The sequence below is a fragment of the Bison bison genome, unplaced genomic scaffold (assembly GCF_000754665.1).
Source record: "Bison bison bison isolate TAMUID 2011002044 unplaced genomic scaffold, Bison_UMD1.0 scf7180017864325, whole genome shotgun sequence".
Classification (NCBI taxonomy): Eukaryota; Metazoa; Chordata; class Mammalia; order Artiodactyla; family Bovidae; genus Bison; species Bison bison.
The window spans coordinates 6,180,918-6,195,593 of NW_011494897.1; the positions used below are offsets into that span (position 1 = coordinate 6,180,918).

The 14,676-nt window shown below is 39.3% G+C and overlaps 1 protein-coding gene across 1 annotated transcript in view; it reads left to right on the top strand.

The window, feature by feature from the left end:
• Positions 1 to 14,676, top strand: part of USH2A (Usher syndrome 2A (autosomal recessive, mild)) — a 939,168-nt gene that overhangs the window by 496,408 nt on the left and 428,084 nt on the right. The window contains exon 35 of the mRNA XM_010853294.1: positions 3,167 to 3,314. Coding sequence (XP_010851596.1) covers positions 3,167 to 3,314 — 148 coding nt within the window. The remainder of the gene's footprint in view (positions 1 to 3,166; positions 3,315 to 14,676) is intronic.

The following is a 14,676-nucleotide window of genomic DNA, read 5'->3' on the forward strand; positions in this document are numbered from 1 at the left end:
TTCATTTTCATTTAGATAATATCAGTTAGATTAGACCAACAAAAGTCAACTTTAAGAATATTTATTTCTCTATGAAGGAACTAAGATACCCTACTTAACCTGGCCCTCAAAATGCATGCAAAAGGGATGTGGAGAAATAAAAGAACAAAATAAAATATTTTTCAGGTAATTCTGTTGTTTTAGCAGCCTCTTTGAAAATTCAAGTTCATTTACAAGAAAAATTCTCTCCAAATTCCTTGAATCCTTAAGAGGCTTTTTTACCAAGTTGCTAGTTTATGGGTCTTTGATGACACAGCCCAACAAACAGTCCTTCCAAACCAGAGGACGTCCTCATTTATTCCAGAATTTTCTATCCCATAAAGTTCTCAAAACAAAGTAAGTTTTAATTCATAATTCTGTTTTAAATATCTCTCTCTCTCTATATATATATATATACAATGAAATGAAACATAGAACATACAGAATTTCTTTGGGAGAGTTGACAGGGGGAAATTCTCAGGCCACGAATAAGAGAAATTATAGTGACAAATAGACTATCAGAAATAAATCCCAGTGTGGGTTGAGTTTCAGAATAACATGCTGCAACATTTTTCCCCTCCTAAGGAAAAAAAAAAAAAGAAAATCTAGGATCCAAGTGGATGGATTTATCTCTTTCTATGCACTGAAAAGGATGTTCCTTTGATGATTTTCCTTCAATAACTGTCTCACAATGCCTCTTTTTCTGCTATGTTTTCTGGTCAACTTTTAGCACACTGGAAATATTTTGTCTTAATTTTTCTGTTTTAATGTTCAGGTAGTTTCTTCTTGGGCAAACAGTGACATGTGCTAGAGTTTTAAATCACAAGCTCAATTGACTTCTCTTTATTTGCAAAGATTCTGTTCTTAGGAGGAGTATGGTTTACTTCTTACATAGGTATGCACATCCCACAGCTGAGCATTAGAAGAAACCACAGAGGTTAATTAGGTCCCCAATCTTAATGCAGTTTCATGCCCAGGCCACAGTTTAGCTCCTCTGAATCTTGCTTATGCTGAGAAATTATACTCAAGACATGGGTTCCTGTTGTCTTCTTACAATAAGTGAAATTGATCTCCATGTCTACTGACCATTTACTGTCACTAACACTTTTAGTGAAGAATTTGAAACTATTTGCAGCACTTTATGGAGAAGGCAATGGCAACCCACTCCAGTACTCTTGCCTGGAAAATCCCATGGATGGAGGAGCCTGGTAAGCTGCAGTCCATGGGGTCACGAAGAGTCGGACACTTACTGAGCGACTTTACTTTCACTTTTCACTTTCATGTATTAGAGAAGGAAATGGCAACCCTCTCCAGTGTTCTTGCCTGGAGAATCCCAGGGACCAGGGAGCCTGGTGGGCTGCTGTCTATGGGGTCGCACAGAGTTGGACACGACTGAAGCGACTTAGCAGCAGCAGCAGCAGCACTTTTAAGTAGTATATTTCAATATAAGAAAATACCTTCAAAAATCAATCAGCTTTCTCTTGTCTTTAGGAAAAAATACCAACTGCTTTAAGTATCAAAATTTTATCCCTTCAATATCTAAGTGAATAGCAAGCTCCAAGCCCAGTGTTTCATTTTTTAATATTAGTCATAGCTACCTGCAATGAAAATGAATAACTACCTGCTTTATACTTTGTCTTAGGATTTTGCTTCATTTTCTTACTGCTCTTGATAAAATTTCATGCTTTTTGAAAGATTTTTATGTTTGTTTTTGTAATTACAGTTGTGACTTTAAAGGTACTGGAAAAAACTTTAGTTTTCAAATAGCTGTTATGTAAAGACATAATGGCTAAATTTACTAGCAGATAGAGGCTGGAAAAACTCTGTGTTCTGGAGAAAGGCTTATCCAATAAGTTATGTAGGGATGATATTTTCCTAATAGACTGAATCATTTATTTGGAATTATTGACAGTTTACAATGAAAATGCACACAGAAGTTTCTGAATATCTTAACATCCATTATTCCATTTCTAGCATTACTGTACCTCCTTCATTAGGGAATTGAGGGGTTCTGTGATCAGTTTAAGTTTTTTAGCCATGTGATGAAGCTCAGTTCTCTGACACATCAGTTAATGACTTCACCCTTTAAGCCACTAAATGGTCATTCAACAACTGCTTCATTGCAAATTTATGAGAAATACTGTTTTATTTGCTTTCACATTGTGTCGTACTTTAAACGTATTGTTCACACTACTGGGGCTTCCCCTGAGTGTTCTTTGGAAGGACTGATGCTAAAGCTGAAACTCCAGTACTTTGCCCACCTCATGCGAAGAGTTGACTCACTGGAAGACTGATGCTGGGAGGGATTGGGGGCAGGAGGAGAAGGGGACGACAGAGGATGAGATGGCTGGATGGCATCACTGACTTGATGGACGTGAGTCTGAGTGAAATCTGGGAGTTGGTGATGGACAGGGAGGCCTGGCATGCTGCAATTCATGGGGTCGCAGAGAGTCGGACATGACTGAGCAACTGAACTGAACTGAGCTGAAGCAGCAACTAATGGTAAAGAATCTGCCTACCAATGCAGGAGATATAAGAGACGTGGGTTAAATCCCTGGGTCAGGAAGATCCCCTGGAGGAGGAAATGGCAACCCACTCCAGTATTCTTGACAGGAGAATCTTGACAGGACAGAGGAGCCTGGCAGGCTGCAGCCCATGGGGTTGCAAAGAGTTGAACACAACCGAGCATCTGAGCACTTCACATATTTTCTGTGTATCCTTTCTTTTTCGGCGGGGTGGAGAGAGTAGAAATCATGTGTTTTATCTTGAAGTAGCATTCATTCTCTAGTATTTTTTCATGGGTATGTATTTGTTTGAGTCATTCTAGGAAGTTTTCTGAGGATAATTTCATCATGACTATTCACTTGGTCAATATATGCCCCATCTCTAGATTCTAACTTGGAATATAAGTCATACATTCTTACACTCTGGGTTATTACTTAGTTTTTGGAGGTAGCTATCTCATGTCCTAAAAAGCAAATTAATTAAATGTTACACCTCAGCATTGAAACAAATTTATTTGGGGGTAGGGGACAGAGAGCATTATTTCCAAGGGTCTGAAACTCTTACAATGAACTCTGTCTCTTCAATGCCCATCTCAACTCCGGGGCCCCAGAGTGATATGTGCTTTTTTCTCCTCTCTGTCCAGGCTTGCACGGGGGGCGGGTGCACAGTGAGTAAGGCCAGCCAGGCCCTGACTGAGGAGAGGACCCCCGAAGGCGTGCCGGCTCCCAGAGTGAACCCAGACTCCTCTCACTCCTTTAACATCTCCTGGACTGAGCCTGAGCATCCGAATGGTAAGTGAACTCTTTTAGCCTCAAGTTAAAAAGATGATTAGCAAAGGTAAATTAATATTCTAAATGGCAGCTTATATGTGGTGCTTAATTTTTAATGATCATTTTAGCACATAAAATACCTGAGATAGTATCATTGTCTGTAGTTGGAAGATTGTGGTTTTTAGGCTCACACGCAGGTTTTGGTGGCTCAAAAGTGCTCCCTTTTGATAGTTCTTATGTACTGCATCTTATGGTTTCCTATGTTCCAGGAGAGGTGAAGAGAACAAACCAGGATTCCCAAAGAACGCCCTTGTGAGAGTGACATATTTTCAATGACTTTCTGTTTTTGACAGTCATAACTTCTTTCTTGGAGAAGTAGGGAGATAGAAAGTTCATGCACATATTGTATTTCAAAATGCTCTTGCTTTAATAAGTTTATCTTAAAAAAGACCACTTGGAACTCTGTATTTTTAATATGTTATTTATAAATATTTCAGCATGAGGTTTCTGAACAATGCATACATTAAGTATATATACATTTATTCTTGTTTGACTTGAAATGGATTGTATATATTTCTAAGTGATATATATCTGCCTTTGCATAGTTTAGAGAATTAGATCAGCCAGTTAAAGTGTGCTAAAATAAAATCTTATTTAAAGAATTTGTAATAACTTGGGATAGAAATTGCTTTATTAATTTGTTGGAAATGTCTTTAATTTACAGCCAGCATAGTGTCATTTTTCCACACTGGTCAAGCTTACATAATGTCAAATTTTGCTCCTCTTTAAGACAAATATCAAAAAGACTTTTAATATCATAGAAACTGTTTTAAGTAACTCATTACTGAAAATTTAAATGGCTTCTTTTAGCGTATCCAGAAAGAAAGAAAAAGAATTACAATTGTATTAGTTTGTCTTATGTTTACTATGATATTAATTATTCCAGTCATCTCATTTTAATTAAACTTTTGGCAAATGCACGAGATATATTTGAGGTAATGGAGAGCTCTAATAATTAGAATGAGTGATTATCTCTACTCTTGAAGTTATCCCTGTACTATTACAAATTTCCTAATGAAAAAAAAAATGAGTATCTGTTTGATACTTAAACAGTTAATCTTATCATGCTGTGTGCCCCAAAATTCCAGTCCATAGATGGCAATGAAGATGTTAATGATATACCCCAACTGGATTGCTCTTAAATGCTATTGTATGATTTGTATAGTATTAATAGACACTTCCTTTCATCCTAGTCTGTGGTTGCAACTATCATTGAACCTAGAATCCTAGGTTGACTAGAAAATACTTTCTACATTTCAAAGAATTTTTGTGTATTATGTTTTATATATTTACAAGCAACTTTATAATATATTCATTGAACAATAAGAATTTGTGAGATTTAGAAGAATGCTGCTAACATGTTTGCTCATTCTAAGGTCTTTTGTTTAATCACATCAGAGTTTTCAGAGCTTTTATTGTGGGGTAATGGTTAGATATTTTTTAGTAACAGTTTTCACTAAAAAAAAATTTATTCCCTCCACTGCTTATCTCCCCACTCTCCTCAAATTTTCCAGTGTTTTATTCCAATTGTCCATTGTCTAGAGAAAGATAATCTGATGGTTAGAGGACATCTTGTCACTTCATCAGTTTTCAAAGCTCCTACATGTCCCCCTAAACCCCCAAAGAATAAAATCCAGATCCTTTAGTCAGACATTCAGATCACCCCCAACTTGCAGCTCAACCTGCATTGGTGCAGCCTTGAAGCATGCTTTCCACTTTAGCTGCCTGGGATACTTACAGCTTGGTGTAGGGTTGAAACGCTTTAGTATGGTGTCAAATAGGCCTAGATTCAGATGTTATCTCTGATGAGAAATAACTGGGTAACTTTAGAAAATTTACTAAATTCATGAAGCCCAGTTTCCTTGGATTATAAAATTGGAGTTAACAATCCCAACCATCTCTCCATCTTTATCTGGAGAAATCTAACTCAGTCCTTGGGGCTAAATATAGGCCTCCTATTTTATGAAATCACTCCACCCTTTCTTGAATGTAAATCAAGCTTCCCATCTTCACTTGACCATATAACCTCTTCCCTTGCCTTCATCATGACACACACCTCATTCAGCCTTGGATCGAATTTATCTGAGTACATGTCCAACACACATACTGGATGATGTGTGTGCTGTGTGCTCACTCAGTCGTGTCTGACTCTTTCCAACCCATATGGACTGTAGCCTGCCAGGCTCCTCTCTCCATGGGACAAGAAGGAGGGGCTGCCATTTTCTACTCCAGGGGATCCTCATGACCCAGGGATCAAACCCACATCTCTTGTTTCCTGCATTGCAGGTAGACTTTTTACTGCTGAGCCATCAGGGAAGCCCTAAGAGATGATGATACGGATGACAAATCATTTATTTCTTTTTACCTTCATGAAGCCTAGCACAATGGAGTACTTTCTGTTGGGACTTAATAATACTTATTTCATTTAGTTGCTTCTTGTGAAAATTTCATTTAATCAGTGGCATACATACTGTAGAGTCTTGACTCTCTGATGATGCCAACAGAGAGGGTAGAAGTAGTTACAGGTCAGTTCCTGAAATGTATTTGTTTGAAATGTATGTGTTCCCCAAATATACTTTTTTTAGCCGTGCGGAGTCTGGGACTAGGGTTGGTCTTTATAGAATTTGGATTTTGCATTTGAATTAAGAATTTAAAATTTTTTTCTTCTCAAGCATGCCTTCCCTGGTAGCTTAGATGGTAAAGTGTCTGCCCACAATGCAGGAGACCGGGGTTCAATCCCAGGGTTGGGAAGATCCCCTGAAGAAGGAAATGGCAACCCACTCCAGTATTCTTGCTTGGAAAATCCCATGGATGGAGGAGCCTGGTAGGCTATAGTCCATGGGGTCGCAGAGAGTCGGACATGACTGAGCAACTTCACAAGCATGCCTAGTGCAAACATAATGGAACTAGGTCCATATTAAAATATAGCTGCATTATGGTTGCTTTCTCATTTCTGACTATGCTGCAGAAGAGTAATACAATTGGAAAATAGGTTTCAAACTTATGTTACTAAAGATACCTTTTCAAATGATTTTATCAAACCTGTCAGATTATTAGAACCATCTGGGGGACACTGACTGGAGGAGTGGATTCTAGTGGTCCAACCAAAGATGTGAATAATCATAAATACCCCATTGACGTGTTATCTTCAAAATGCTGGATTAGTGCTGGGGACTTCCCTGGTGGTCCGGCGGTTAAATCGCCATGATTCCACTGCAGGAAACATGGATTCGATTCCTGGTTAGGGAACTAGGGCTGGTCCCACATGCCTATGGCACAGTCAAAATAAAAGTTGAGGTATATCCAGGTTTATATACACATTTAGACTGTCATACTGTGTAACAGGTACTGATTATCTGATTTTGCACATGCTAGGCTCCAAAATCCTGACTTTATTGGTCAGTCATATACCTAAAGAGATTATTTTATTAGGACTTTATAAACATGAGAAACAAATGTTGAGAAACAGTAAAGTGACTTTCTGTAATAAGAAATATTTCTAAATGCATACCTATATATGACAAAATATATATATTTTGAGGGCTGGGAAAGACTGAGGGCAGGAGAAGGGGGCAACAGAGGATGAGATGGTTGGATGGCATCACCAACTCAGTGGACATGAATTGAGTCAGAGAGATAGTGAAGGACAGGGAAACCTGGCATGCTGCAGTCTAAAGGGTCACAAAGAGTTGGATATGACTGAGCAACTGAAACACAATAATGACAAAATATGAAAAGTTTAAAGGTGTTATATAAATATCCAGTTTTTACCCATTAAGCAATTGGTAAACTTTAGCCAGCATGGCTTAGAAAACAGACTCTCTGCTTTATAACTGATTCTGATTTAAACAATCAGCTCCTACTCATTAAAGCCTGGGGAAAATCCTTTCCTGGGGCTTAGGAGAATGGCCTCTTGCTTTATTTGGTTGCATTCTCTTCTTTTCTCCGCAGCCGTGTCCCGCTCCACAGCTTGTGCTGGGAAGTGTGCTCTTTGCTTCAGGACATGCTCCATAGTCTGAGAGAACTCTTCTTGTTCTGGCATCTTTTGTTCAGTGCTATCCCAGCTGCTCTTGTGTCAGAATAATGCCTGACACATAATCAGTGCTCCGTTAAAAATATGTTGATTATCACTGTTAAAAAAAAAAAAACACAGAAAATAACAAGTGCGGACAAGGACAAAGAGAAATCAGAAACCTTGTTCATTATTGGTGGGAATGCAGATTGATGCAGCTGTTATGTGAACCAGTATGGAAAAATCTTCAAAATATTAAGAATAGAATTATTATATGATATAGCAATCCCACTTCTGAGTATTTAGCCAAAAGAATTGAAAACAGGATCTTGAAGAGATATTTGTGCGCCCATGTTCTTTGCAGAGTTATTCACAATAGTCAAGAGATGGAGGAAACCCAATGTTCATGGACAAATGAATGGATAAGTAAAATCTTGCATATGTTGCGATGGAATATTATTCCACCTTTAAAAAAAGGAGGACATTATCATATGTTACAACATGGATGAAGCCTGAGAACATTATGCTGAGTAAAACCTGTCATGTAAAGAGAGATATGACATGACTCCATATATATGCAGTATCTAAAGTAGTCGAATACATACCGTGTGGATACCAGGGGTTGGGAGTTGGTAGGGAGGGGAATGGAGAGTCGCTGTTCAGTGAATATAAGGTTTCAGTTTTATAAGATGAGAAAGTTCTAGAGATCTTGCCCCACAAGGTGTCTGCAATTAATATTAATACTACTATTAGTTCAGTTCAGTTCAGTCGCTCAGTCGTGTCCGACTCTTTGCGACCCCATGAATGGCAGCACGCCAGGCCTCCCTGTCCATCACCAACTCCCGGAGTTCACTCAGACTCACGTCCATCGAGTCAGTGATGCCATCCAGCCATCTCATCCTCTGTCGTCCCCTTCTCCTCCTGCCCCCAATCCCTCCCAGCATCAGAGTCTTTTCCAATGAGTCAACTCTTCGCATGAGGTGGCCAAAGTATTGGAGTTTCAGCTTTAGCATCATTCATTCCAAAGAAATCCCAGGGCTGATCTCCTTTAGAATGGACTGGTTGGATCTCCTTGCAGTCCAAGGGACTCTCAAGAGTCTTCTCCAACACCACAGTTCAAAAGCTACTGTCCATTTAAATGCTTAAGATGGTAAATTTCATGTTCTGTTTTCTCAACAAAAATTTTTAAAAATGTAGGGAGGATATAATAGAATGCAATTAAACTTTAAATATACCAGAAAAAAAAATCAAGATTAAGGGCTGTATTAGTTTAAGCCAATCAACAAACTTTTAATAGTTTAATAACTTTAATAAAGAAATATGTACAAAATTGTTAAACAAGCCTGAGTTCATACTATTTGTCTTGTTGTGCAACTTCCTTTTCTCACCTAGTATGGTAGAAGCATCTTTCTATAACAGTTAAGTGTAGCTCAGCTTCATTCTTTTGAAAGGCAGAGTAGAATCCCACTGAATGAAGCCACAGCTTATATGACCCATCTTTTATTGATAGACATTTAAGTTTCCATAATTTTGCTATCGTAAAGAATGCTGCTTACTATTCATTGCTTTAGACTGCCAAGTCCATTCTTTAAGTACTGGGTCATTATCACTTGATTCACACCTAAGGCTCTGCTTCCTTCAAATGTGTCCTGCTTAATTCTGGTGACTTGCTGCTTCACACACCTGCAAAAAATGGTGGTGTGACACTCTAGCTCCTTTTCTTTACTCATAGCCCTTTCTGTCCACATTCCCTCTGGCAGAAGAGTTCTTTGTAGGCAGCGACTACAGGCAGGATTTTCAAACCTCTGAAAAGAGCTACTTTTTGGTCCGAGGTGGATAAGAACCATTTATTCTGTAGGATCTTGATTCTTCCTTTGTCATACCATTAGCCTGCAATGAAATGTAGCACAAAGGGTTACTGTCTAAGAAATGTGTGACTTGTATTGTGTAGATTACAATTGCATGATTAGAATTATGCTTTTGAGAGCTTCCAAATTCTCATGAGCTTTATCTCCTTCAGAAGCTTCAGTCACAGATTCTGGAAATATGTTTATTCCTCCCACTTGAGGTCTACTTTGCTAAAATCAGCATGGATATCCGACTCTACCAAATGTACTCCTCGTTGTCTAGCATAATGTTGTAGTTTAGTGTCTGTCATGTCCAACTCTTTTGTGACCCCGTGGACTGTAGCCTGCCAGGCTCCTCTGTCCATGGGATTTTCCAAGCAAGAATACTTGAGTGGGGTGCCATTTCCTTCTCCAGGGCATCTTCCCAACCCAGGGATCAAACCTGCGTTTCTTGCATTGGCAGTTGGATTCTTTACCACTGAGCCACCAGAGAAGCCCATGTCTAGCATATTTGGTAACACTTTAAACTGATTAGAATGTACATATTTTTAAAATACTAAAAGTATAAAAATTAAATTCTTATCCTTTATTAATACTTAGAATTTCTTGTAATACTCTATTGTCTTTACCTATGTAAATTTATGTAAAATAGTTACCCTGTTAGACTGTGACCCACATGAGGGCATGGATTCTATTCACCTTGTTTGCTGTTCTAGTCTCCAGGTTTGGCAGGATGCCAATCAAGGAGGAGATGGATACTAAATAGCTATTGGATGGATTCATGTTTACTGATCCCAAGGACAATATTAAAATAGTAATTGTGTTGATGTGAGAAGCACCAGCATACACATACAGTACACGTAAATACTCATTGACAACACATCTTATAATTATGTAACATAGGTGGGGTGGTTTCAAAGAGAGTGCAAAGGCATCTCCATCATAGCCTGCTGAAGACTCAAAATATATATTAGAGACCCAGGCATTTGGCATATGAATTCTTCTGCCTGGTGATTCTTAGATTGCTGAAAAGAGACAGACAGCACACCATGCTGGGTCTGCTTTACATGCCAGTGTAGGAGGCTGTATTATCATATTGTCACTGCCATCATGATCTGCTAAAGACAGAATGGGCATGAGCTCTGAGCACCCATTAGACAAGGGTCCCAGGGTCTCCTTGAGAAAGGAACAATGCTTGAGGAGCCTATGGAAACATTTTCCTAGTTCAGCCTTTTATACTGACCCAGCTTTGTGAGAGTTTATACATAGATATGTATCAGGGAAGTGGCAATAATTTCAATAAAAATAGAAAAATTTTAAGAAGTTGATTATTTTTGCAGGCTTATTTATGCATAATACCATGAAGACAATAGAACATTATTGAAAGAATATTTAGTTCAGTTTTTTGAGCATATATTAATATATATCACTTATAGGGATGGGTGGTAAGCATACCAATTAACTGTATATGCTGTCCTTCATCTTAGGAAAGGATATAGAGAAATAAAATTTTAAATGTATATACATGAAGGTGTATACTACTACTACTACTAAGTTGCTTCAGTTGTGTCCAACTCTGTGCAACCTCACAGATGGCAGCCCACCAGACTCCGCCGTCCCTGGGATTTTCCAGGCAAGAGTACTGGAGTGGGTTGCCATTGCCTTCTCTGATGAAGGTGTATGGGTAAGTGCTAATTAAGTGCTCTACCTATGCAGAGAAAGAAGTATTTGATTTTCTGCTAATACTAATAATACTGCTAAGTCATTTCAGTCGTGTCCGACTCTGTGGGACCCCATAGACGGCAGCCCACCAGGCTCCCCTGTCCCTGGGATTCTCCAGGCAAGAACACTGGAGTGGGTTGCCATTTCCTTCTCCAATGCATAAAAGTGAAAAGTGAAAGGGAAGTTGCTCAGTCATGTCCGACCCTCAGCGACCCCATGGACTGCAGCTTTCCAGGCTCCTCCATCCATGGGATTTTCCAGGCAAGAGTACTGGAGTGGGGTTCCATTGCCTTCTCCAATACTAATAGCCACAATTTATAACTATGTGCCAGGTACTATCACTTTCATAACTAGCCCATGAAATAGGTACAACATTCAGATGTGGAAACTCAAATTTATAAATATTAAGCAACTTAATTTAGAGAAGGAAATGGCAACCCACTCCAGTACTCTTGCCTGGAAAATTCCACGGACTGAGGAGCCTGGTAGGCTACAGTCCATGGGGTCACAAAGAGTCGGACAGGACTGAGTGACTTCACTTTCACTTTCACTTTGACGCAACTTAATTCCTCTAAGCAAGATAGCCAGTTGATTAGGAATGAATATAAAACAAAGTGTGAATGACTCAAAAATGCATGATTTTATTCATCAAACCCTTTCTGCTTCTACTTTTTGTGTAGAAATGCTCATAATGTAGGATTCCATGTAGCCATGTGAAAATATATACAGAATTTTTCTAAGATACTCTTCCTGGTTGAGTATCTCATTCTCAGAGCCAACGGTCTACATTTCTAAGATCTCTGTCCTGATTTTTGTCTTAAGGGTTAACTGTTTTAACATTTTATTTTGAACTCAGTTTAAATAGCCTGAATATGAATCTATTTTCTTTCCTGCAAATGCTGATAGTTCATAGAAGAAATGGATTCTAGAATTTGGTGAATCACTTAGGAAAATGGCTTGACAGTTTTGAGCAAACCTTGTGTAACTTTTATGAAACACCTCCCATCAGTTTGTCAGGTAGAATTTCCCAAGCACAGTCTTTTTTCAGATTCCGTTGATTCCATTTTTAGGAGAGCACACCGGTAATAAGGCATTCTTCCACATTGTGAAAGCTGTTCTCTCTTTTCCTTTTTAATTGAAGGATCAAGTATTCACACAGGGAAATATCTGCCACATTCAATCATCATCCGGACCTTGGGGGGAAACCTCAGTTGATATTCACATTGCCACGCTGCGCTGGAAAAAAACAAACAAATATGTTTGGAGCATCTATATTCACGATGCATGTTATTTTTATGACACACCAAAGCATTGTTGTTTAATTCTTACAGTAAACAGAATTCTTCAGTGTACACAGAGATACCTTGTATTAAATTTACATCATATTGTACTTGTATTGAATTTCCTTGGTTATATATGACAACCTATTGGGCACCTTAGGAAATACAATTTGACATAACCTGATGAAGAGGCACAAAGATATATATCCCAGTGGATGTGCTTTATGGACAATTATGATTCAGCTTCCCTGTGAAAATTAAACACCTTAAAAATTCTACCATTATGGAAAGAGAAAGGTGATAAACTTCAAACTGCTTATGATAGTGAGCCAGTGGGAATTAAGTATCCATTTTGTGGATTATCCATAGAACTGAATTTGTAGAACTGCATTAAATAACCTGATATACTGTACCTCACAACATAATATTTTTATTTTCTCATAGCTATCTTACTGATTATTAGCATAAGAGAATAAGAGAAAAGTACAAAAATATGATACAATGCAACATAATAATTTCCCTTAATGTTTTTATGTTGCACATTTTTCTTTTACTTCTTTAAATACTTCCTGTACTTTCCTCCACTCAGACCTGCATCCTTCTAGACTGACCTTTACTCACAGTGTCAGTGGACTTCCTCTCTCTCTCTCTTTTCCTTTTGGTTGTCCCTGGGCAGCAACAGCAAGAGATAAAAGAGTCAGAGGAGAACAGAGTCTCAGAACTTTCTACCAGGCTCTGGGCTCCAGGGTGGCCTTCTTCCACCAAAGGCTACAGCTTTTATCCAATGGCCCTTTCCTGTCACTCCAGTTCTTTCTCCAGCTTCCTGAGTCTGTTCTCATCCTTTACCTGCAAATATATGGATATTTATTGGCCCCTAGGAGTCCTGACAGTTACTACCTGGGGAGCCATTATTATCACTTGCTGCCTTCCTTTAACTCTACCCTGCTGCTGCTGCTAAGTCGCTTCAGTCGTGTCCGACTCTGTGCAACCTCACAGACAGCAGCCCACCAGGCTCCCCCGTCCCTGGGATTCTCCAGGCAAGAACACTGGAGTGGGTTGCCATTTCCTTCTCCAATGCATGAAAGTGAAGTCGCTCAGTTGTGTCTGACTCGTGGAGACCCCGTGGACTGCAGCCTATCAGGCTCCTCCATCCATGGGATTTTCCAGGCAAGAGTACTGGAGTGGGGTGCCATTGCCTTCTTCTAACTCTACCCACATCTCTGTAAATAGTGCCTGCACTAAAGTTTTCTCAATCGTCCATTTTAGTTGTCATCAGATTTCTACTGAGATCCTGACTGATGCCTAAATCTCATTTAATCCACTCTTCACACACAGAATTTGGCAGTGGGGTAGGGGAACTGGGTGTGGGATAAATGTAAAAGCTTTCCTTTATTGTGAGGCTGACAAAAGTAAATAAGTAATCAAACAAAGTCTATCTTGTTACACTTTGTTTTGGCACAGTAGACATTTTTAAAGTAAATAAGGACAGCCGTGCTTGAAAGTTCTAGATGTGCGTTGTTTAATAATCCTGTGATATTTCATTTTTAAATAGCAATCCACTTGTATCTCAGTGAAAATTTTCAATTTATTATTATGAAATCTTTATTCAGTTCAGTTCAGTTCAGTCGCTCAGTCATGTCTGACTCTTTGCGACCCCATAAATCACAGCACGCCAGGCCTCCCTGTCTATCACCAACCCCCAGAGTTCACCCAAACTCATGTCCATCAAGTCGGTGATGCCATCCAGCAATCTCATCCTCTGTCGTCCCCTTCTCCTCCTGCTCCCAATCCCTCCCAGCATCAGAGTCTTTTCCAATGAGTCAACTCTTGGCATGAGGTGGCCAAAGTATTGGAGTTTCAGCTTTAGCATCATTCCTTCCAAAGAACACCCAGGACTGATCTCCTTTAGAATGGACTGGTTCGATCTCCTTTCAGTCCAAGGGACTCTCAAGAATCTTCTTCAACTGCTAAGTCACTTCAGTCGTGTCCGACTCTGTGAGACCCCATAGACAGCAGCCCACCAGGCTCCCCCATCCCTGGGATTCTCCAGGCAAGAACATCTTCTCCAACACCACAGTTCAAAAGCATCAATTCTTCGGCACTCAGCCTTCTTCACAGTCCAACTCTCACATCCATGCATGACCACCAGAAAAACCACAGCCTTGACTAGATGGACCTTTGTTGGCAAAGTAATGTCTCTGCTTTTCAATATGCTATCTAGGTTGGTCATAATTTTCCTTCCAAGGAGTAAGCGTCTTTTAATTTCATGGTTGCAATCACCATCTGCAGTGATTTTGGAGCCCAGAAAAATAGTCTGACACTGTTTCCACTGTTTCCCCATCTATTTCCCATGAAGTGATGGGACCAGATGCCATGATCTTCGTTTTCTGAATGTTGAGCTTTAAGCCAACTTTTTCACTCTCCTCTTTCACCTTCATCAAGAGGCTTTTTAGTTCCTCTTC